This window comes from Podarcis pityusensis (assembly GCF_964106645.2).
Source record: "Podarcis pityusensis genome assembly, chromosome: 7".
NCBI lineage: Eukaryota > Metazoa > Chordata > Lepidosauria > Squamata > Lacertidae > Podarcis > Podarcis pityusensis.
Window position 1 is genome coordinate 14,282,154 of NC_138031.1, and position 23,757 is coordinate 14,305,910.

At 45.2% G+C, this 23,757-nt stretch overlaps 1 protein-coding gene across 2 annotated transcripts in view; it reads right to left on the reverse strand.

The window, feature by feature from the left end:
- Positions 1–23,757, reverse strand: part of FER1L6 (fer-1 like family member 6) — a 132,481-nt gene that overhangs the window by 7,993 nt on the left and 100,731 nt on the right. For both annotated transcript variants that reach the window (XM_081012469.1, XM_081012468.1), the window contains exons 29-39: positions 22,588–22,706; positions 22,269–22,400; positions 20,868–20,993; positions 19,425–19,552; positions 15,326–15,496; positions 14,043–14,203; positions 13,077–13,219; positions 11,979–12,067; positions 8,579–8,677; positions 7,034–7,275; positions 5,661–5,824 (exon numbers count right to left, since the gene is read on the reverse strand). In XM_081012469.1, the coding sequence (XP_080868595.1) occupies positions 5,661–5,824; positions 7,034–7,275; positions 8,579–8,677; positions 11,979–12,067; positions 13,077–13,219; positions 14,043–14,203; positions 15,326–15,496; positions 19,425–19,552; positions 20,868–20,993; positions 22,269–22,400; positions 22,588–22,706 (1,574 nt within the window). The remainder of the gene's footprint in view (positions 1–5,660; positions 5,825–7,033; positions 7,276–8,578; positions 8,678–11,978; positions 12,068–13,076; positions 13,220–14,042; positions 14,204–15,325; positions 15,497–19,424; positions 19,553–20,867; positions 20,994–22,268; positions 22,401–22,587; positions 22,707–23,757) is intronic.

Genomic DNA, 23,757 nt, shown 5'->3' on the forward strand with positions numbered 1-23,757 from the left:
CAGAGAATGCAAAGGGAGCTCTGCATGTTGAGAGCAAGCGTGGACGCTATGCTGTTGCCCCACCTGGAGGGCGTTGAGTCGGCTCAGGCCGCCTGGCAGGTGCTGAGGCGTCTGTGTGAGAACTCAGCAGGAGCCCAGGGCCGGGAGAAAGCCGAGAGCAGGCAGGAAGCCGAGAGCCCAGAGGGGGCTGCTGGCCATGTTCCTGAAGTTACAGCTGGGAGTAGCTGCTTTGTCTCCGAGGGGCCGTCTGATGTTGAGGCCTACAACCAGAGTGCTGGGGAGCGCGCAGGCCCAGGCTGTGCACCCAAAGGTGGGGGGGTGCTGGGAACAAAGGAATGGCTGAAGAGGGAGCTGTGAGAGCTGTTGCTACGCGTCGCCGCTGTTATCGCTGTGGCTCCCCCTCCCATCTGGTGAGAGAATGTCCAGTGGAGGAACAGCCGAAGGCCGTTTCCCGTAGCAACCAGATAAAGAGCTCTTCTTCAAAGCGTGGGAAAGGCAAGCCGAAGGCAGCTGGCAGAGACACTGAACGTAAACATTTGGCTGCCTCTATGGCTGTAGTCAAGAGTTGTCAACAGGATGCTGAGCTGGCTTTTGTAATAGACAGTGGAGCGTCTCATCATCTCGTGCCATCTGGTGGATTCCTGGAAAACTGCACCTCTGTAAAATCTGGGAAGACTGTCTGTTTAGCAGATGGGACTCGACACCCACTCACGCAGACTGGCTCACTGTTTTGTTCTTTCTTGCAGGACTCAATCCAGGCTTTTGTTGTTCCAGGACTGTCCTGCGCGTTGCTGTCTGTCAGTGCACTTCTTGCTGAGAACTACAGAGTGTGTTTTGAGAACAATAAGTGTTCTATTTCTAAGAATGGACAGCACCTAGTCAGTGTTGAATGTAAAGACAGGTTGTTTGTGATAAATGCTTCTGTTGCAGGTCCAGATGACACGGATGACACGGAGGAGGCTCAAGTGCAGTGTGCCAATGTTCCAGTTCATGATGCGTGTGCCCATCTCTGGCACCGACGCATGTCACACGTGTCGTGGGGGTCAGTGAAAAGGATCCCAGAGTATACGCAAGGGTGCAAAATGAAATCATGTGCTAAGTTTCTAGATTGCAGAGCGTGCAAGTCCGCAAAGGTGAAAACGTGCACATACCCAAGGTCTGAGAGGGTGACCACTAGGGCTTTTCAATTAATTCATGCAGATTTGTGTGGACCGTTTTCTGTGAGCAGTTTGGGCGGAGCCAAATTTTCGCTGGTTCTGATTGATGACCATACAAGGAATTCTTGGTGTTTTACGCTTCGGCGCAAAGATGAAGCTGCGCCGCTAATCAAAGACTGGATTGCGGCTGTGGAACTGCAGTTTTCCACACGGGTGCAAAACTTTCAGAGCGATCGCGGTGGGGAGTTCACCGGGTCTGCACTGCAAAGTTTATTCCGCAAAAAGGGGATTCAACACAGGTTGATTTCTCCACACAGTCCCCAACAGAATGGGATCGCGGAACGCAGGAATAGGACTCTAGGGGAGATGTCCGCAGCTCTTTTGTTTGATGCCGGGCTCCCACAGCGCTTTTGGGGGGAGGCTTGGCGAACGGCCAACTTTGTTCTGAACAGGTCGTTCAATTCAGTGGTAGGTGACACACCGTATTTCTTGCTTCATGGCAAGAAACCGAAAGTGCACTACTTCCGCGTTTTTGGCTGTGAGGCTTGGGTCCTCATACCAAAGGCCAAACGCAAGAAAGGTGAACCCAGGTCCCAGAAGATGATTTTTTGTGGGTATGAGCCAGGGACCAAGGGGTGGAGGTTTGCGTATCCGTCAGGGAATCAGTCCAGGATTCTGCTCAGCAACAGTGCTGAATTCTGTGAGCAGAGTGGCTGGGCAAGGATACATGGGAACCCTGACATCCTGTCAGAGAGTCTGCTAGACTCTGCTGATGAAGGAGAGGAAGAGGTTGAACCTGCTACTGAGGCTCAGAGTCCAGGCCCAGTGCAGGCAGAGGGGAGAACTTCTCCCAAGGCTGTGAAGTTTGAGCAACGCAGTGCTCCATCTTCCCCCACAGGTTCGGCTGAGAAGTCCAGAAGGCGCAGTAAGTCAGAGGGGGAGCTCTCTGATGCCAAGGACGTTCTGGCTGGCCCTAGTGGGTCAGAGGGGGTTCCTGAAGTAGTGCTGCGCCGTTCAACGCGGACGACCAAGGGGAAACCTCCTGAAAGGTTTGCCGTCACTAGTGTGTGGGTCGGAATGGCACAGTGTGAACCCGAGAGTTTTGAGGATGTTCAGAAACTGCCTCAGGAAGAAGCCAGGAAATGGCATGAGGTGATGAAGAAGGAGATGAACTCAATGGTCTCTAGGTGTGTTCTCTCTCACGAAGTTGCCGGTGGGTGAAAAGGCGGTGGGTAGCCGCTGGGTTTACCGTCTTAAGCCCACAGCGACAGGAGAACCGCAGTATAAGGCCAGATTAGTGGCGAGAGGATTCACACAGCAGAGGGGGTTGCATTATACGGAGATTTATGCACCCACGTGTAGGAGTGAGTCTCTACGCTTGGTCTTGGCCACCGCTGCACAAAGAGGTTTGCTGGTGCATCACTTTGATGTGGATGTTGCTTACTTGAACTCAGACCTCCAGGAGGATCTGTACATGCTTCCTCCTCCTGGGTTTGAGGGCAATGAGCGAGGTACTGTGTGGAAACTTCACAAGTCAATTTACGGCCTGAAGCAGTCGGCCAGGAATTGGAACTTGTGCCTGAATGAAGCTTTGGAGAAGCTAGGTTTCAGGAAGAGTCTTGCTGACAGTTGCCTGTTCCTTAGAGGATCAGGAGACTCACAGGAACTGGTGTTGTTTTACGTTGATGACATCATCCATGTTGGAAAGGCAGACAAACAGGTGCAGAAGTTTGCCAAAGAGCTTGGGAAACGGTTTCAGCTCAAGAACCTGGGTGCAGTAAAGATCTACCTAGGTGTCCAGATAGCGAGAACTGAGGATGGTAGCTTCTTGCTCAGTCAGAAAGGCAAGATTGAGCAGTTGCTGGAGAAGTTCAGAATGTCCGATTGTGCAGGAGTTCGGACACCCATGGAGACGAACTTCGTGAAAGATAGCCAGCAAGCAGAGAGTGCTGAGTTTGAGAATGCTGAGCTCTTTCAGTCAGCTCTAGGTAGTCTGTTGTATCTGTCCCAATGGAGCAGACCAGACATTGCCTTTGCTACCAACCTGCTAAGTAGGGAAGCGTCAAAGCCCAGTGTGAGTGCTTGGCACGGTATCAAGCGGGTACTGCGCTACCTGCAGCATACCAAAGACTTCTGTCTTAAGCTGCCAGCTGAAGGTGAGGCGAAGCTCACATGCTATGCGGACAGTGACTGGGCGAATTCGCAGGACCGCAAGTCTGTGTCTGGATTGGTGGTAAAGTTTGGGAAGTCACTGGTTGGATGGAAGTCCCGGAAGCAAAGTCTCATTGCGCTGTCTTCTACTGAGGCTGAATTCAGTGCACTGTCAGACTTGTGCCGAGAACTAGAGTTCTATAGATGCTTGGTGCAAGAGATCTATGGGGATTGTAGCTTGCCCATCACGGTTTGGGAAGACAATCAACCCTGTTTGAAGTTGGCTGAATCTGCGCAATTTAAGGCGAGAACCAAGCATCTGGACGTACGTTTCCAACATGTGTGTCAGAGTGTTCAGTCAGGTTTGATACGACTGAAGTACTGTGCCAGTCACAGTAACCTGGCCGATGGATTTACCAAACCTTTAAGCTTCCAGCGTCATGGGGAGTTCTGTGGTGGTTTGGAGTTGGGGGTAAGTTCTGTACTTACTGTCCCCACAGTAGCGCAGAGCGAGAGGGGGTGTGAGGAGAACCTGAGCTTACAGGGTTAAACAGCTCAGAGTGTACGCTCTGCCTACTAGTGGGAGGGGGGAACTCCTACGTCAGTTCCGAGAGACTCAAGTCTTTGTTCTGTCTCTCTACTTTCGCTTTTGAGGAGAGAGGACGTGTTTTTCGCGATGCTGTTCGCTGTGATAGATAATGGATAGTCTGCTGTAAATAAAACTGCTTCTAGCTGCTAAGATCCTGTGTGGACTTTATTTAAGCACACTGAAGAATGCACTGGAGTGTTTTGCAGCTTCCTCTAGCCGCTGTTGATCTCAACTCTGCTATGCTCAGAAGTATCGGATTTTTGGAATGCAGAGGCCCGCGATGGGGAAGCGTGCCGGACCTCAGGCTTATCTGAGCAATAAATCAATTTATCTAACAATTATTTCCCCGAAATTCAGAAAAGAGCTCAGCTTATTCCAAGCCCAATTCAGACCTTTTTGCACACTGGATTGTGACAGAGGCAACACAATAAGGTCCAATTTCTCCCCCAACCTCTCCACTGCGCCTCCCTCTGATTTGCTCCCTTCTTTTCAAACTCCTACCCCACTTATCTTTGTTGCCATTCTCATGGCAGGGGGATCGAGAGAGAGGGAGGTATCTCTCCTTCCTCCCCTCTCTAATGCCTGTCACGCTGCTATCGTAGCATGCAAAGCACAAAGAGCACTGGGAAATGCAATTTCCCCATGGCTACTGATGGCAATTGTGCTGGGGAAATAACAACATCTCCCAGCGCTCCTTGCGGCTCCCTCCTTCCATTAAAATCTGAGCCAGAAAGGAATGCTCGGGTTTCTAATGCTTGCCTTGAATATAAAGAGAGTATTATGAGCCTGTCAAATTTGTGTTTCTAAGCCAGGAGTTAAAATTTTGGAGTATATCTCAAATACAAGTTGTCTCTCAAAGTGCTGATATTATCTTGTTGCAACTATATTAAAAGTACACGGTCAATGATTATAACTGCAGAGAAAAAGCTGGAGTTTCTGTGACGCAGATGCACAGAGTCTGCATGTTCACGACAATCTTACAACCTGCACTTGCAATTTAATTAAGATAAGATGTCTCCGACACACACGTCCTCTGAAATAATGATGAGGAAGTTAAATGCAATGAGACTGTACAAAAACTGTGGTGAGTGGGGTGGTTTGGGGGGAAGTGATTGGGGAATTGCATGTTTTAAGTATTAGAAAGATTCCTCAGGGAATAAACACATCCTTCCCCCCAACCTGAAAAGATCCTTCTGGAGTAATTATGGCTGTTTCATCTGCCATAAATCCTCCCCTGTAAACTGCACTTACTCAGTGCTACACAGATGTGAAACAGTATGAAACAAATCGCTGAAATCTGAGTAACACAGGAAGTTAGACTCTAAGAACACAAGAAGAATCTGCTGGCCAATGGCCCATCCAGTCCGCCATCTTGCTTTCACAGTGGCCAGCTAAATGCATCTGGAGCCTGATCACCAGGTTCTGTTTTGCTTAGAATGGTTTCACTTGCTTTTATAATTGTATGATTATATTTCTATAACCTGCCCTGGGACCTTATGCCGAAGGGGAGCTAAGGAATCTTATAAACAATCAAGTAAACAAACAAATCACTAACCAGAAGGAAATCAGAAGAATATGGGGACGGGGGGAATCCAATTATGATAAAAGCCAACATTTGGAATTATGACAGGTCAAATTACTATGCTGCTGATCCGTGCAATATTTGAGTCTTCACGTCCTTCATATTTTTAAGAAGCATCTGTCAGTGATATCAGTGTGACCTATCCAAAGGCTTTTTTTATAGGTAATATTGGATTACTTACTGTGAGCTCCCCAGCTTTGACAAAAGGCCACCAGCCTCTCACCCTCTTCTGCTGAAATATGGAAATCTTGTTCTCCTCACTTGTTGCCACAACCATGTTTATGTCGCAGCCCTTGGCGGTTTTGGCGGCTCGAGGAAAGCCATTCAGGTTCATTTCAAGGGAACCTGGGGGAGGGTGAGAGTGGTCAAATTCTACATTATTCCAAGACCAACTGGACTTTCCAAGAACAGCTTCTAAATCTGATAAATTCAGCCAAGCCCCCACATGCTTAGGAAGTGAATAACCTGCCAATAAATTCCTGTAATTGTAGCTGTGGTGATTAGAGGAGCATGCAGGAAATGGAAAATAAACTCCTTATGTGTCTGTATGTATACTGCATGGCATGGAAACTTCCATTAAAGCTAATACAAGAGCCTAACAGTTAATGATTAAGTATCCTGTATCTGGGACACAGGAAGATGCCTTATACAGAGTCAGTCCATTCACCCATCTAGCTCATTGTAGTCTACAATGACTGGCAGCTGTTATCCAGACAGGGGAGATTCTCAGCTCTACCTGGAGATACTTGCAGGCAAGGTAGGTGCTCTCCTAGCTAAGCTGCAGCACCTCCCCAGTGCTGTAGATGGGATACTGTGGGATGCAATCCACTGGGAGCAGTCAAATACAACATTCCTTGTTTTCCTAGAGTGGACATGCAATAGGATGTTTGGTCCAGCCAGTCGAAACTTCCTGTTCCTCCTGGGCTGGAACATCATTCCTTGCATGTGACTAGTGGGTGGGCGTGACCTTTCCAGACCTGGTAAAAGGACAAGGCATGTTGCCGCTCTCTCTCTTTTCCATCTTCCTTTCGTCTTTTGAACTGCTGGACTGCTAGCCTGCAGTCACTAGGTAAATCTTATGGGGTAAACCTGTTTGTATATGTTTGAAACTTTAAGCCTAAAGCCTGCCTTCAGGGATCACACTGTGCTCTGCCTGATCGTGAGTAAACTTTCTTTTTGTTAGTTATAAATAAGACTGTGGTGTCTTTATTCTTTTAGGAGGGATTCAAGGGGTCTTACCAGGAAAATATCAGAACACATTTCAATCTGGACAAACCAAATTGAATTGCTTATTGTCTTAAGAAACTCACACGAGTTTGCAACTAGTTTTCTGCTGTGTAAAGGAACTTGCTAGCGAAAATTAGGAAGGATATTAATAAACAATATATCCTCTCTTGCCACCCTGAACATTCCCACAGATATGATGTCCCACTTGCGTATCCCACCACCGCCCACAAAATCCCACCCAAGCAGAGCCCATAATCTGCCAGCCTTTTGTTCAAAGTTCCCACCGCTGTTCAAAATCCAGATCACACCGCTCTGTTCAGGGCTTACCAAGGAAGTCGTCAGAGGAAAGCCTTTCAAAATCCCACACCTGGAGCACCAGTTCTGCAGGGATTTTGCGTTCCGTCTTCTCCAAGGAAAATATGTTCTCCCTCTTGCTGACCACCACTTGCTTCTCGGCCGGGAGATAATGGAACGGGAACACAAAGCGCCAGTTGAAGTTCCCTTCTCCGGTCAAAGAGTTGTAATGCACGTCCGTCTCCTGCCTATCATCTTCCAGGCCTTTCACCCACCTGTTGCAGGTAAGATGGAGTGCATGAAAGAAGAATCAAGTGGAGCCAGAAGGAACGAGTCCAACCCGTTGTATCAAGACATCACATCTCATGCATAAAGCATCCTGTCCACTTTGTTTCTCTTAACTTTTCCAAGACTATTTCACCATTTAGCTAGGCATCCTGTTGAACTGTGCTTGCAATTCTTGTGATCTTTCTAACATTTGGCCCCAACAGTTCACACTTACATGGTTGCGCACCATCCCAATCTAAAAGAGGTATGAGATACCAGGGCTATCTACTGGATCCGGCCACAGGCCCATCTTAGCCCAGCATTTGCTGGGCCAGCTAGATACCTATGGGAAGCTCACAAGCAGGACTCAAGCAAAAAGAGAACTCTCCCCTCCTGCAGTTTCCAGAAAGTGGAATTCAGGTGTATAATACCTCTGACCTCTGTTGGGAAAGATTGAGGGCACAAGGAGAAGGGGACGACAGAGGACGAGATGGTGGGACAGTGTTCTCGAAGCTACAAACTTGAGTTTGACCAAATTGCGGGAGGCAGTGGAAGACAGGAGTGCCTGGCGTGCTCTGGTCCATGGGGTGACGAAGAGTCGGACACGACTAAACGACTAAACAACAACAATACCTCTGACATTGGAGGGAGAACATAGACATCAGGGTTAGAAGCCACTGATAGCCTTATTTGCCATATATTTGTCAAATCCTCTTTTCAAAGCCATCCAGATTGGCAGGGCTGTCTTAAGCATATTCGGCGCCAGGGTGCAAAGAGCAGCCCAGCGCCCCCCCCGGTTGCCCAGTCCCAGGCACGCAGGAGGGTGGAGCTGGCTGGCTGCCTCAGTGTCTCACTGGCTCGGTCGCCCCCGAACTTGCAGCGGAGCTCCAACCAACGGGTGGGCTCTTCCCTGGACTCAACTCTCAGGTCCTGGACTTTCAGCCTGGTGCCCTTGAGAGCCCGCCACCCAGGTGCCCTGCATCCCTAGTGCCTATGGGTAAGTCGGCCCTGCTGGTTGGTTACCTATTATTGCGAGTTTTGAGTTTTCCTCGTGGAAATGTAGGACTTCATTTTCTATGCATGCCAGTCCTGTGCCTGCTTAATTCTAGTCAGGGGTTGAATTCTCAATGAGCCATTGCAGCAAAATGCCAAGGCCACAGAGCTGTCACATGCACGTGTGTGCGCAGAACTTGCTAATACAGCTGTGACTCACGTTATTTTATTTTTTGATGGATGGCTCGGGTCATAAATTAATTCACCCTGTCAATGGATAAATGAGGAGATCCTCAGGCCGTGCCTGAGCAAACTTACCCTTTTACGTAGATGTCGCTTGATTTTTGTCCAGTGAAGATATTCTCATCCTCTAAAATGACATCTTCTGTATTCCAGATTATCACTCTCAGTTCATAACTTGGGAGAGGGGGAAGGGTGGGGAAAGAAGAAGGAGAGAGAGCCAGCACAGAATGTGAAGTTAGATAAGCAAAACGCCGCATGATGTAATTCGCAGTCAATCATTTTGGTCACATTTTTGGGGGGACAGATTCTAATTTTAAGCTGCCTAAATATGAGAAAAAAGAAAGTGGTGGTGAGGGGGAAATGGGGCCCTGCCTCTTTTTCTTTTCTGAGGAGAACTTAAAATAGCACAAATGTCATGCTTTCATATACAGTGGTACCTGGGGTTACATACGCTTCAGGTTACATACACTTCAGGTTACAGACTCCGCTAACCCAGAAATAGTGCTTCAGGTTAAGAACTTTGCTTCAGGATGAGAACAGAAATCGTGCTCCGGCAGCAGGAGGTCCCATTAGCTAACTCTTCAGGTTAAGAACAGTTTCAGGTTAAGAACGGACCTCCAGAACGAATTAAGTACTTAACCAGAGGTACCACTGTATTCACAATGTGATTCCTAACTAACTGGGATATTCTAGAAGGAGTGGGGAGAATTAAACCAGGAACAAGCAGCAGCAAACAGTATGGCAGCCCTAGCAAAGAGAGAAAATGAAAAGTAACAGTTATCAAAGCAGGTAATGTGTTTATGGGCTTTTCCAGAAGTTAATTGCGTCCCATCTCCAAGCACAACTTTCTGCTTGATACTTGAAATGGGCAAACATTCAGCCCAGTCCTTGTTACGGTTGCATGATAGGACTGTACCATAGGCCACCGCTGAGAGTTTGAATTCAATGTAACTGGCTTCTTCTGACACTGTGATCTAATGTTTTGCACTGATAGGTACATTATTGGTATTTTGAACTTTCTTGCAAGAAAAAGATGCTTTATTGATAGCATTAAAAACTTCTTAGCTGCTGTGAAGGCTACTTCTTTAGCCCTTCATTAATTCTTCATGGAGAGAGGCGAAAGCTTAATAGAGTCAGCTTCAGACTGAACATAATTGATGTACTAATCGTTTCTCTGAAATTACTCCAGACTAAAAAAAAAAATTGCTGCCAAAAAGCCATTGTTGAAACAGTTTTATGAACCTTGAATTTTCCTTGGCTTTTCTATCTGTTTGGCGTTCAACATACCCTCTCTAGCCGAGCAGCGTATTCAATGAAGTTATATGTTTTGTTATCTCAAATTATGTAGATCAAGTAACCTCAAACTATAGGGCCCAAACAGAAATCTTCACATGACTTCTGACAAATAAGGGGCAATTGGCAAATCTGCAAACTTTGTTGCAATAGACTCCAGCTTTACCATTTGGGTAATAGTGCAGTTAATGAGCAACAAATATTAAAATAAAATAATTATGGAGACAGTGCAGTGGAAAGGAATAAGGCTGGAGAATGACTATACATAATTTCAGAGAGTGAAATGTAATTTGAAACAGAGATTGCTGCCACTATCACATCCCACTTTTGCCTCTGGTAAACAGCTCTTGCAGGTTTTTATACGGTTTTGAAAACCTGCAGAACCTCTTTGACCAGCGAGAACAATGGGACAAACATGAGCATCTTCAGCTTTTCAGGGGGCCCAAGCAACATGGCCCCTTAAGTATCTGGAGGTGGGAGGCAGCTGAAGCACAGCTGCTGAAGAGTGGAAATAAGTGAGGAATAATAATAATAATAATAATAATAATAATAATAATAATAATTTATTTATACCCCGCCCATCTGGCTGGGTTTCCCCAGCCACTCTGGGTGGTTTCCAACAAAACACTAAAACACAATAACCTATTAAACATTAAAAGCTTCCCTAAACAGGGCTGCCTTTAGATGTCTTCTAAAAGTTTGGTAGTAATTTTTCTCTTTGACATCTGGTGGGAGGGCGTTCCACAGGGTGGGTGCCACTACCAAGAAGGGCCACTGCCTGGTTCCCTGTAACTTGGCTTCTCACAGCGAGAAAACCGCCAGAAGGCCCTCGGCGCTGGACCTCAGTGTCCAGGCAGAACGATGGAGGTGGAGACGCTCCTTCAGGTATACTGGACCGAGGCCATTTAGGGCTTTAAAGGTCAGCACCAACACTTTGAATTGTGCTCGGAAACGTACTGGGAGCCAGTGTAGGTCTTTCAAGACCGGTGTTATATGGTCTTGGCGGCCGCTCCCAGTCACCAGTCTAGCTGCCGCATTCTGGATTAGTTGTAGTTTACTGGTCACCTTCAAAGGTAGCCCCACATAGAGCGCATTGCAGTAGTCCAAGCGAGAGATAACCAGAGCATGCACCACTCTGGCCAGACAGTCTGCGGGCAAGTAGGGTCTCAGCCTGCGTACCGGATGGAGCTGATAAACAGCTGCCCTGGACACAGAATTGACCTGCACCTCCATGGACACCTGTGAGTCCGGATTGTCTCCCAGGCTGCGCACCTGATCCTTCAGGGGCACAGTTACCCCATTCAGGACCAGGGAGTCCCCCACACCTGTTAATTGAGGAACCATCCTAGATTCCTTTGTACCACCGCGGGGAACACTGAGACGCTGTTTCTGTTGATGCTCATTCACTGTTGATGCAGAGTCTGGAATTGTTACACCTTTAACTAACAGCCCACCCACCGCTCAATCACCTGAAGTCAAAACTATATCAGGCGATCCTTCTTTTCCCATGCAGATGATCATCTAATTATCAGAGTTGCATAGTTCCACGAACAGTGCTATGCAGACACTGAAAGCTCCATGCATGGTGCTTTGCAAGCCCCAACGATCAGCTGACCACGCGTGCAGGCAAAAATGAGTGACCTCATATCATTGAGGCATCAGGGGATTAATAGATTGCTCCACTTCCACCTGCAAAAGTTGGCTCACAGGGGAGATAAGGATTTGACCCACCAGCCGGACCCACTTCCCCACTCCTGCCTTAATGGTCTGAGCTGGGGAGAACTGCCAAACTCCCTGCCATTGGACCCCAGAAACAAAAATGTTTGGGTTCTCAATGGGAAGTGAAACCATTCTCAAACCATTCTGGCTGTCTTGCCTCCAGACCAGCTTTTATAAGCCCCCACAGCTACTTCTTGTGCAGTTGCCTTTGTTAATAAATAAGTGTTTTGCAAATTTCATTTTTTCTACAAGGCTTGATATATATATAAAAAGGTTTTTAAAGATTGCTGATAAAGGATAGAAAACGGAAGGGAGATTATTGCAAACGAAAAGGATGTTCCAGTTCCTCGAGGTTTTAAGCTGCATGACAACTAGTTTACACATCCCTAGGAAGATGCAATACTATTAACAAGAAGCTAAAGAATGTATATTTGCAGGCAGAGGGGAGCGTGTAATGAATTACCCTTTGGGTTTTCTGGGTGAAATGTCAACCGGCGGCCCTGGGAGAGGCATATCCTTTGGAAACATGTCCACCCACATCTGCACACGGCCCTTCAGGAAAGAAAACAAGAGAATGCAGGCGAATGAGGTGCAAATTCAGTTATAGAATAGCAAGACTTATTATTATTATTAAAATGTGTATACTACCCTTCATCTGCATAGCTAATTCCAGACAACCCTGCATCTACTAATGCAGGCATAGGGAAACTCGACCCTCCAGATGTTTTGGGACTACAACTCCCATCATCCCTAGCTAACAGGACTAGTGGTCAGGTATGATGGGAATTGTAGTCTCAAAACATCTGGAGGGACGAGTTTGCCTATGCCTGTACTAAAGCTTGAGCTACTGCTGCATAAGAACACAAGAAGAGCTCTGCTGGATCGAACCCTTCTAGTTCAGCATCCTTTTCTCACAATGGGCAACTTGATAAAAAAAGGTAAAGGTAAAGGACCCCTGGATGGTTAAATCCAGTCAAAAGCGACTATGGGGTTGCGGCATTCATCTCACTTTCAGGCCAAGGGAGCTGGCATTTGTCCACAGACAACTTTCTGGGTCATGTGGCCAGCATGGCTAAACTGCTTCTGGTGCAACGTGACACAGTGATGGAAACCAGAGCACAAGGAAACACCATTTACCTTCCTGCCGCAGCAGTACCTATTTATCTACTTGCACTGGCGTGCTTTCGAACTACTAGGTTGGTAGGAGCTGGGACAGAGTAATGGGAGCTCACCCCGATGCGGGGATTCGAACCGCCAACCTTCTGATTGGCAAGCCCAAGAGGCTCAGTGGTTTAGACCACAGCGCCACCCACGTCCCCTAGGGCAACTTGATACCTATATGGGAAGCTCATAAGCAGGACTTGAGCACAACAAGTGGGGACACTTGTGACTCTCAGCAACTGGTATTCAGACACATACCGATAACTCCAAATTAAGTATAATCGCCCAACCCGAATGGGCCTGTATGTGACTGAATCCCAGCTGAAGATAGCAACAGCCTGGAACCACCCAGCTTTCCACGATTTCCTTTTTTGCCATTTATCTAGGCTAAAGCATTTACCTGCTCCATGCCGGGCTTATCTTTGTGGTATATGGGCCGCGTCTCAATGTGTTCGGGCACCAGCTTGCATCCAACCCCAGGGATGTCGTTCCAGGAACGCAAAACCTTCAGAGCAAGGTGTTCATAGGATTCCACTGGCTCCTCTGCAAAAGAAAGGAGAGCACAATACGAGCTGTGACATCACGCAAGGCTGGGGTTTGGCAGCAGTGGCGACATCATCTCCTCCTCCTCCCTCCAGCAGCCGCTAAGAGCTGCCCAAGGGAGGAGGCCAGGAGCAGCAGCCATGAAGAGCCGCCACTGCTTGGGACATGCTCTGGCCCATCCTCTTCCCTGAGCTCGGCAGCGGCAGCACAGGAGAAACAGGGACATTCCAGGATCAAATCAGAAGCTGGGATAGCTTTTCAGGGGTGAACAAAGGCGTCGTGACACCCGGGGGGGGCGTCGCTACGTAGGGCACATGTGCAGCATCGCTACAAACGACGCATGCACTGCACATAGCAACGCCGCGCGTGCGCTGTACATAACGGTTTGCCGGCACCGCTGCTCCAGCGCCATACGGACGGTACCAGGATCCTCTGCGTAGAGTGCATGTGCTGCGTCATTACGTACAGCGCATGCATGTGATGCCGCACATGCGCTGTACATAGCAGTTTGCAGCCGCAAATGGAGGATCCTCCACATGCGGCTGCAGCGGCGCAATGGCTGCTCGCACCACTGTGTCCGGGCCAGGGCGGCAGGGCAAGCACCCTGCAGGGTGCTTCCTTGTCACCCTCCCAGATGTGGAACCCAGGGCGCACTGTCCCCATGCCCCCCCCTTATGACGCCACTGTAGCTTTTGTAATTCCAGGAGCATCCCTGGAAAATTGGGACACTTGGAGGGTATGTTAATGCAGAGCCAGCTTTGTTAATGCTTTAACGAAAAAACATTTGTGGTTCAGCAGATCAGACTGTAAAGACCATTATTACCATTCTCGTCTGCCTGGAAGACTGTCTGCCCTGTAAAGACCTTGTCGCCTACTTGTATCTTCCCAGGCTGCATGTAGGGCCCGCTCAGCTTGTTATCTTTGCAGAGCTTGGTCAGGATCTCGGTTGGCTTGGTGGCATCTCGCCAGGCATTATACCCTTCACTGCGAATGAGAGAAGATGGTTTTGGATGGATGGAGCAGTTTCTAAAAGCCAACGTTCCTTTCAGAACAGAGCTCATGAGAACATTTCCTGCCAAGGCACTATTCAATTTTGATGAGCTCTAGAGTAGTACCTGGCCATAAGAACGTCTAGTTCCCATTAGAATAGAGACAGAGAACTTTTTCCAGGCTGTGGACTACATTAGTCTGGTGGTCAGCTGTTTGGGGGGAGGGATGTATTCCCATTGTGACAGCAGACTATAACACACGGTTAACATATACCCAGACTCACACACAAAGGCACAGACAAAGCATAGAAAGCAGTGCATATATTCATTTCTTAGAAATGCCACTCAAGTTTCACCTTTCGTTTTCTCAGTTGACTTTTCTTTTTAACACAACATTTGTAATAAAAGCTGTCCAATGTCCTTTATCTGGTTTGACTGTGTGAATGGCAAAAAGAACTTTAAGGCTGCATCCAGCTAAGTTCTACTCAAAGCAGATCCATTGAATGAATGAATGGAACTTTCTTTGCGTCAGCCATCGGCCATAGCAACAAACCAACATTGTGATATACACAGAACAAAATAAAAAGTAGATACTTTAAAACACAGTTTAGAGTCCTGAATCAGCAGTCAAATAGTGGACCTTATTCTGATTGCCCCAGCTAAAAACCTTGCAGCCACTGAAAATAATGGACACAATTAACTTAAGTCCATTGGTTTCAGTGGGTCAGCTCTGTAACTGCAAATAATGCAAATGCGCATCTAAACTGCAAGAATGCAGCTGCATCTGAAATGTTGTATGCAATTTGCATGGGCAAGTTTTTGCATGTTTACAAGGAACACAGATTCGTCTTTCTGCTAGGACATCCCCCACTTACCTCGATCTTCTGCACCTTATCTTTGTGCACACTTTGTACAACACCAAAGCTCTTTTCCTTCTCAGCTGCTCCCTTTTGAACAGCTGATGGGCAGGAAGGGATGCAGACTGCTGAACGAAATTCAACTGCAAGTCAAATCCAGCCCAGGGCCTGGAAGTTCACCATCCCTACATTAGGAGTTTTCTGAAACTTCACAGGCTGTTGATCAATTACAGAGACCTTGTGTCTGGAAAGAAGCTTACATTTCATATTGGCTCTGCAGCCCACAGGTAGCTCGATGTCTGCTGTAAAAACGGTTTTCCAAATCGATTTTTGTTTCTCCAATGAGGTCATCAGAACCAATCATGTCATGGTCGTAGATCAGGACTGAAAGCAGAGATTCCTTAGGGAAAGTTGCCTGGATTTCAAACGACCTACGGCAAAAATATTGGTAAAATTGTGTCATGCTTGCTCTCAGGGAAGTCTCGTTGAAATCAATGGGACTTAATTGGGGGGAAAGTGGCTTAGGAGTGGGATGTTAAAGTTATAGGAACATAGCACAGGTTTGAGAGTTTAACCCAAAAAGGCCATCACAAAAATTAGAAGAAGAAGAGGAGTTTGGATTTGATACCCTGCCTTTCACTCCCTTTAAGGAGTCTCAAAGCGGCTAACATTCTCCTTTCCCTTCCTCCCCCACAACAAACACTCGGTGAGGTGAGTGGGGCTGAGAGACTTTAGAGAAGTGTGACTGGCCCAAGGTCACCCAGCAGCTGCATGTGGAGGAGCGGAGACGCGAACCCGGTTCCCCAGATTACGAGACTACCGCTCTTAACCACTACACCACACTGGTGGAAAGCTTTTGAAAAATATCCTTGGAATGATTTTTTTCCTGGCCACCCCAGAAAAACAACAACTCCTGAACCAATTGTCTTCTTCTACAGAATGTACGTCTGTGTTACAGCCAGCTATTAGTTAACTTTTCCCAGTATTGAAATGTGAGACCAACACTTGTTTTCTGTTATAGCTGAAAATGTGACTAAACTAGGCTTCTCCATCTGTTTGGTTTAATCTGGACATCAGTTACGAAATTCACCTTCTTGAATTTTCTTTCTCTTCATACATCGAGGCATCTCTATCTACTCCAGCAAGTTCTATGTTATATGGATTTTGTTTTTAATTCAAAGCATTTATATCCCTCTCAAAAACTGGAAATGCTGCCAGAACACCTTACAAATCAATATCCTCTCCACCCACCTGCAAAAGTTCTTGCCCTCAATCTTACAATCTTAAAATACACATGTAGAATGAGACAGGGAAGAAAGAGAAAAGCAAGCAAACAGGGACCAATTTCCAGATGTTATCAAGTTCTTATAATGATCATCTTGGGTCAAAGCACAGCTAAAAAATAATAATCAAACAAATCCCAAACGGCTGTTTTGGTGGTGTGTGTATGGAATGATGCAACATGGCTGACACATCAAATAGAGAAGGAAATGGATTGGGATCACAAAATGGTAGAGGCGTGTCCGTCCCCTCCATCAGTGGAAAAAAGAAACTTATATAAAATAATAATAATAATAATAATAATAATAATAATAATAATTATACCCAGCCCATCTGGCTGGGTTTCCACTCTGGGTGGCTTCCAACAGAATATTAAAATACAATAGTCTATTAAACATTAAAAGCTTCCCCTAGGTTGCCAACAGAAAAAGTGTTGAATTAAACCCTCTGGAGGCCCCATGGCAATTGAAATCTTGGGGGCCCCATCACAAATTATCTTCTATATGCATTTTTTATTTTAAAGGTAAAGGTAAAGGACCCCTGGATGGTTAAGTCCAGCCAAAGGCAACTATGGGGTTGCGGCGCTCATCTTGTTTTACAGGCCAAGGGAGCCGGCATTTGTCCACAGACAGCTTTCCGGGTCATGTGGCCAGCATGACTAAGCCACTTCTGGCACAACGGAACGCCGAAACAAGAGTAGCGCACGGAAACGCCTTTTACCTTCCCGCCGGAGCGGTACCTATTTATCTACTTGCACTTTTTGGCGTGCTTTCGAACTGCTAGGTTGGCAGGAGCAGGGACCGAGCAACAGGAGCTCATCCCGTCATGGGGATTCGAACCACCGACCTTCTGATCGGCAAGCCCAAGAGGCTCAGTGGTTTAGACTACAGCGCCACCTGCGTCCCACCTATTTTTTATTATACCAGCCGACAATTTTAATAAACCAATTTTATTACATGAAACAAACATTAACAATTATTAAACAAAGTAACATATCATATTATTAAACAAAAAGCTACGGAAGCTTGAGATGGTGATTTTCTTTCAAGATCTAATCAGTATTATTGTGATCTGTTGTCGCAGGGCCCCTAAAAGTTGTGGTGCCTATAGGCCAGTGCCTATGTGGTAATCTGGCACTGGACAGAAATTATTTGCACCTCTCCTGTGTTCTGAAAAGAAAGAAGAGGGGAGGGTGGGTGACCCAGTCCTAATATCCGCTGAAATAATTGGGCATGGCCAATGTAAGAGACACTAAGCCAAGGCAAGCAGGAACTTAGAGCAGAATGATCAAACAGTCTCTCGTAGATTGTGGATTTTTGAGCAGATATTTACAAGAACTTTCATGGGTCCCATAGGAGGTACTGGAAGGTTCTCTGACACCTGAGTTAAAGAAAATGTTTTAAAATACTTTTGTTAAGAAACCAGAAGTCTTTTTATTGTGTATAGTGGGTGAAGAGATATCAAGGGAAGATAAAAGACTGTTCATGTATGCAACAACAGTGGCAAGAATTCTTTTAGCCCAAAAATGGAAACAGCAAGAAGTACCAACAAAAGAAAAGTGGCAGATTAAAATGATGGACTTTGCAGAACTGGTGACGCTGACAGGAAAAATCCAAAACCAGAATGATCAAGTATTCCCAAAGGACTGGAGTAAATTTATACGATATTTGAAAGATTACTGTAAGCAATTAACATCACTAGCAGGGTTGTCTTAAAAAGCATCTTAAAAAGCAGAAACATCACCTTGCCGACAAAGGTCCATATAGTTAAAGCTATGGTTTTCCCAGTAGTGATGAATGGAAGTGAGAGCTGAACCATAAAGAAGGCTGATCGCCGAAGAATTGATGCTTTTGAGTTATGGTGCTGGAGGAGACTCTTGAGAGTCCCATGGACTGCAAGAAGATCAAACCTCTCCATTCTTAAGGAAATCAGCCCTGAGTGCTCACTGGAAGGAGAGATACTGAAGCTGAGGCTCCAATACTTTGGCCACCTCATGAGAAGAGAAGACTCCCTGGAAAAGACCCTGATGTTGGGAAAGATGGAGGGCAAAAGGAGAAGGGGACGGCAGAGGAAGAGATGGCTGGACAGTGTTATCGACGCTACCAGCATGAGTTTGACCAAGCTGCGGGAGGCAGTGGAAGACAGGAGTGCCTGGCGTGCTCTGGTCCATGGGGTCACGAAGAGTCGGACACGACTAAATGACTAAACAACAACAACAACAAGCAGGGTTGTCTGAAGACTCGTAATGAGAAACTTCCTCCCTTTTTATTTTAACCTAAATTTTAATGTCTTTTTGTAATGAGTGAAACTAGAATTGGAAAACGTATGAAATGCAATGATATAAAGGTTGATTTTGAAAGTCATGAGGCGGGAGGGAAGGAAATTGATGGGCTCTAAAGAGCCAGAGAGGTAAAGTGGATAACAATGATATGATTGTATATTATTAAATGGAAAACTAATAAAAAATTATATACAAAAAAAAGGGATCTCCGACACCGTGTTGCTGACTCCCTGAGTAATGCAAGGAATAATACCGCAGCTTATTAATATCAGCTAACAGACCGACAGTTTCCTGCATTAGCCATTAGCATGCGGACTGAATACATGGATATGCTGAAATAACCAACATTTCTCCAGTGTACAAATATCTTTGGTTTCCTATTTCCTATTACATGGCCAAAGCAACCCCTAGACTGGATTAAAAATTGTATCCTGATTGAAATGCGATGCAATTCTAATGCAAACCTGGCCTAAACATTTTAGTTATACGATAGTCGCAGCAGGCTTGGCTTACATCCTTGGTGACAATGGTGGTCAAGGTCATCAGTGCTATTGCATGAGAAGAGATGAAGCAACAAAAAACTAATTTGGGGAAACGCCGGATGAACTTGAAAGCCGAATAATTTGCAATTAGACAATGTGACACATTGTCAAGAATTTAATCAGTAATTTACAAAACATCTAAAGAGACATGCATCAATGTTTAACAAATGCACTTTGTCCGAAATAACGGGGGGAGAAATTGTCTGCAGCTAATTCATGACATCCGGAACATCACGCAATTTAAAATAAACTCACCTTCCAAAAATTGGGTTCAGCTGCTTCGGAATATAATTGTCTCTGTCTTTGATTTCTGTTTTTCCCAACCTAAGCACAATATAAGGATCTGATTTGCCATCTGGATCAGCTGGACTAAGATTAAATGCCTACAATGAGAAAAAATTATTAATACATCCCAAACTATATAGCCAATCTAGAGTAAAAAAAAACACCAAGTGACTCCATTAATTATTTCATTTTTCTGAATTAATTTAGTTAAATCTTTCTCCATTGATCCTATTTTCCCCTAAGAAGACCAACCCATTCTATGTTGATTATAGATTATTAAAAAAACAACAATGACTGGTAGATAAAATATTACGTTAAATAGAAGATTCTTAATTCTGTTTGTAGATTATACTGTGTTTTGAAGAATTGTTATGTGAATCCTGAAATACTGTTCCAGGGCAGGGGTAGTGGTGCCAATTTGTATTTATACTTAGAATAATAGACTTGTAGAATTGGAAGGGACCATGAGGGTCATTTTCTAGCCCAACCAGTGCTGGATTTACGTATAAGCTAAACAAGCTATAGCTTAGGGCACCACTCTCTTGGGGGCTCCGAAAAACTTTAAAGGAAAAACAACAACACCTGGATGTACATTTCCAAAATAGAAGATAAAAAACAAATAAAATAAAACCTACATACAGCAACAGTGGCAAATGGCTTTAGATACCTATTAGGTCCATAAATTACCATACAGCATATATTAAACACACAAAAACAGTGACAATTTGTTGTTGACAAAGGACAGCTGGACATATAAAGGGCCTCATTACCTTCAGTAGCTTAGGGCCTCATCAAACCTAAATCCAGCTATAGGCCCAACGCCTGACAATGTGGGAATCTTTTGCCCAACGCAGGGCTCAAACCCACATCCCTGAGACTAAAAGAGTCTCACGCTCTACAGACTGAGCTGTGCTTAATTCATACTATTTTGTAATAGTTTTATAGGGAAGTAAAACCAATAAATACAGTCATACCTCTTGTTACGTTTGCTTCATGATACGTTTTTTCAGGCTGCGTCCCGCGGTGACCCGGAAGTACAGGAAAGGGTTACTTCCAGGTTTCGCCACTCGCGCATGCGCAGACGTGCAAAATGAAGTCACGCACATGCGCAGAAGCGGTGAATTGCAACCCACTCATGCGCAGATGCGGGTTGCGTTCCTTTCAGGTTGAAAACGGGGCTCCGGAATGGATCCCGTTCACAACTAGAGGTACCACTGTAATCCCAGACGATGCACTGCGCTGACCAAGGCTCCAGCCTACCTGCCATTTTGGCAGGTAGCTAGAGTCTGGCCAATGCAGCGCTTGACTTCATTGAGCGTGTCATGGCTTGACCCCACCCCTGTCAGGTGCTGCCTGTTGTTCAAGGCTTGGGCCACAGACACCGCACCTAACAGAACCATCTGTTATACTTACTGCGACAACGTATACTCTGATGAGAACTTTCACCGAGTGGTTGGGAGGGATGCCCTGCAAGATTCTTGGCTGGCCTCCATCTCCTGAGCAGCTGTCTTCTGGACTTTTGTATATGCAGAAACAGCCCTGTTAATACACAGCATGGATATTGATCATTCCTAGTGCCAAACCAAAATCAGCAGATGCAGACATAATGCCATGTTTGCAGTGGGTTTTTTTTGTTTACAAATGCATTCAATACTTATCTAAAAAATTAAAAAAAGGATCACATGCTATTACAGTGATACCTTGGTTCTCAAAAGCCTTGGTACTCAACTTGGAACCCAAACACTGCAAACCTGGAAGTAAGTGTTCCTGTTTGCGAACTTTTTTCAGAAGCCGAACGTGCTCCGTTTTGAGTATTACGCTTCCGTTTTGAGTGCCACAGTTCTGTGTTGAGTGTTACGCTCAGGTCTGTCTGTTTTTGCTATTTATTTTGTGTTTTGGTTTTTGCGGCTCTTTGTTTGTTTGTTTTTGTGGCTGTGTGGAACCCAGTTCAGCTACTGATGGATTGTGTGACTGCAGTACATTGTTTATTGCTTTCTTTTTATGGATCAATGGTCTCGTTAGATAGTAAAATTCATGTTCAATTGCTGTTTTAGGGGTTGTTTTTAGAAGTCTGGAACGGATTAATCCGGTTTGCATTACTTTCTATGGGAAAACGCGCCTTGGTTTTGGAATGGACTTCCATAATGGATTAAGTTTGAGAACCAAGGTACCACTGTACTCTCAATAGTTTTTGGGAGACCCCTATTCCTCTCCCAGAACCACCATTTCCAGACTTCCCTGAGAGGAGGGATGGGTGGTTAAACACCTCTGGTAGTTGTGGTTTTGTGAGGGAAATAAGGGTTGTTTAACATGTCTGAGCACCCTTAACAAACTAAAGTTCCCAGGATTCTTTGGTGGTAAGCTATGACTGTTTAAAGTGGCATAATGGTGTATTGTGTGAATGTGGCCTGAATACATTGCCACTGCTTGGTTCTTTTGGGGTTGACAGATTAAGGTGTAATAAGAATCTTAATTTTTAACATTTCAATTAAGTGATCTGAAGACAACAGCCCGAGGGTTGTTCTGAAATTGGGAATAACTCTATTTTCATGAGTTAATTGAATGTATGATAGAGGTACTGAAAGCTTGTCCTCTTTTTAGACTTAGGACAGGGTACCCCGTGGTTTTTCAATCAATGAAGAATCACAGGTTCTGCCAAAAATAAAAAAGTGTGTTTAGTTTGGTTAATCTACCATATATGGCATACTCTGTGCACTGCCCCACAAATGCTAGCAGACTTAAATATTACCAAGTAAAAATTAATTTCTGTGCAACGTGGATTTCTTTATTTCCACGTGGTACTTTTCACAATACCTTAAACTTCCCTACGATCCTGTCCTCATAGTCGCTGTGATCTTCATCAGTGGACTTGCCTCGGAAGAGTTCAAACGTTTTCACCCAGTCTTCAAAGTTGTTAAATTCACTCTCCAAATCTCCATCGTAGATCTTTGGAAGAGATCGACCAACATCCAGCATTTCACAATCGAGAAAACAGTGGGAGCAGTTTTAGGACAAAAAATTAAGTAAAATAAGCAGGAAACTGGGAAAATATGTAAGTTGAGCACCTAGGATTTGTGCTGATTCTCCCAAATTAGCAGAATAACCCGAATTTCCAAAAACGAATGAACTTTACCTCCAGCGTTGCTAGATTTGGAGGGGCCTCCTTCACTTTCTTCTTGAGCAACTTGTCTTTCTTCTTTCTGTCTGGCTCATCTTCAATGCTCAGTGCTACGTGGCCAGAGGTCTGTTTCGCTACAGAGATTAAATGGAACAGGTTTTGTTTTGTTTACCATTACAAATGACTGCATCTAAAGATGAACCTCAAGACTGCCACCACTTTGGAGCTTCAAGTGCATTTGCACAAGCCTATTGTTTGTTTACTGTAGCAAATAAATAAATAGTAGCAGCAATGCTATGATGATAGAACTAAGGTTGGAAGAGGATGTCTCTCCTGGGAACTGTAACAACTGAATTCCCCTTCTTTTTAAAAAAGAATATTATTATCAGCTACATGCATGCCTTACATTTAAAAATCACATTTTCCCCACCCCAAAAGAAGCCTGGGAACCACAGTTTGCCCTTCACAGAGCTACAGTTCCCAGCATCCTTAACAAAGTATATGTCAGGCTTTGGGGAACCAGCTTCCTCCTCCGCGGCAGTAAACAAAAGATCAAACGAAAGGAATGTCTTACCAGTTAGAATCTTTAATAATTACAGTGAGAGAACAAAGAACACGTCTCCTAGAAATGGCGGTGCTCCCAATTAAGGGTCACACCCCCTTCTATCCCTATTAATCTACATCATTCCTATGTCTTGTCACCTCAGCTTGTACCCTCTGTGCTTTCTGTTCTGCCACTTTCTGAGCTCTCCGTGACTTTGGAGAAGGGGGATGAATGCTGTCCAGAGACTGTGAATCTGTTAACCCTCTCTCTTCCAGTGTTTCTTCTCCTAGCTGATTCTTGGGGATGATGGTGGATGTGCTTTAAATCAATGGCATGTATTCTATCCCATCTCTTACACAGGTTTCCCAGTTAACTCCCATTCAAGCTGCTAGTCAGGTCCCCCCATTTTTCTTTAGCTTCATCAGATCAGGCTCTCACTGGAGCAATGATGATCACATCCTTTATATTCTCCCTATTTGTTTCCCTACTTTTTTTATCTATTTAAAAAGCTATTTTTATTTAACAAGATTGAAGAAGTTGCTTACGCAAGATATACGTTAAAATTACAAACAGAATCGGGTGTAAAAAAAGAAGATAGCTTAAAACTTTTCAAAATAAAGCCCATCAGTTTGAAAATAGTA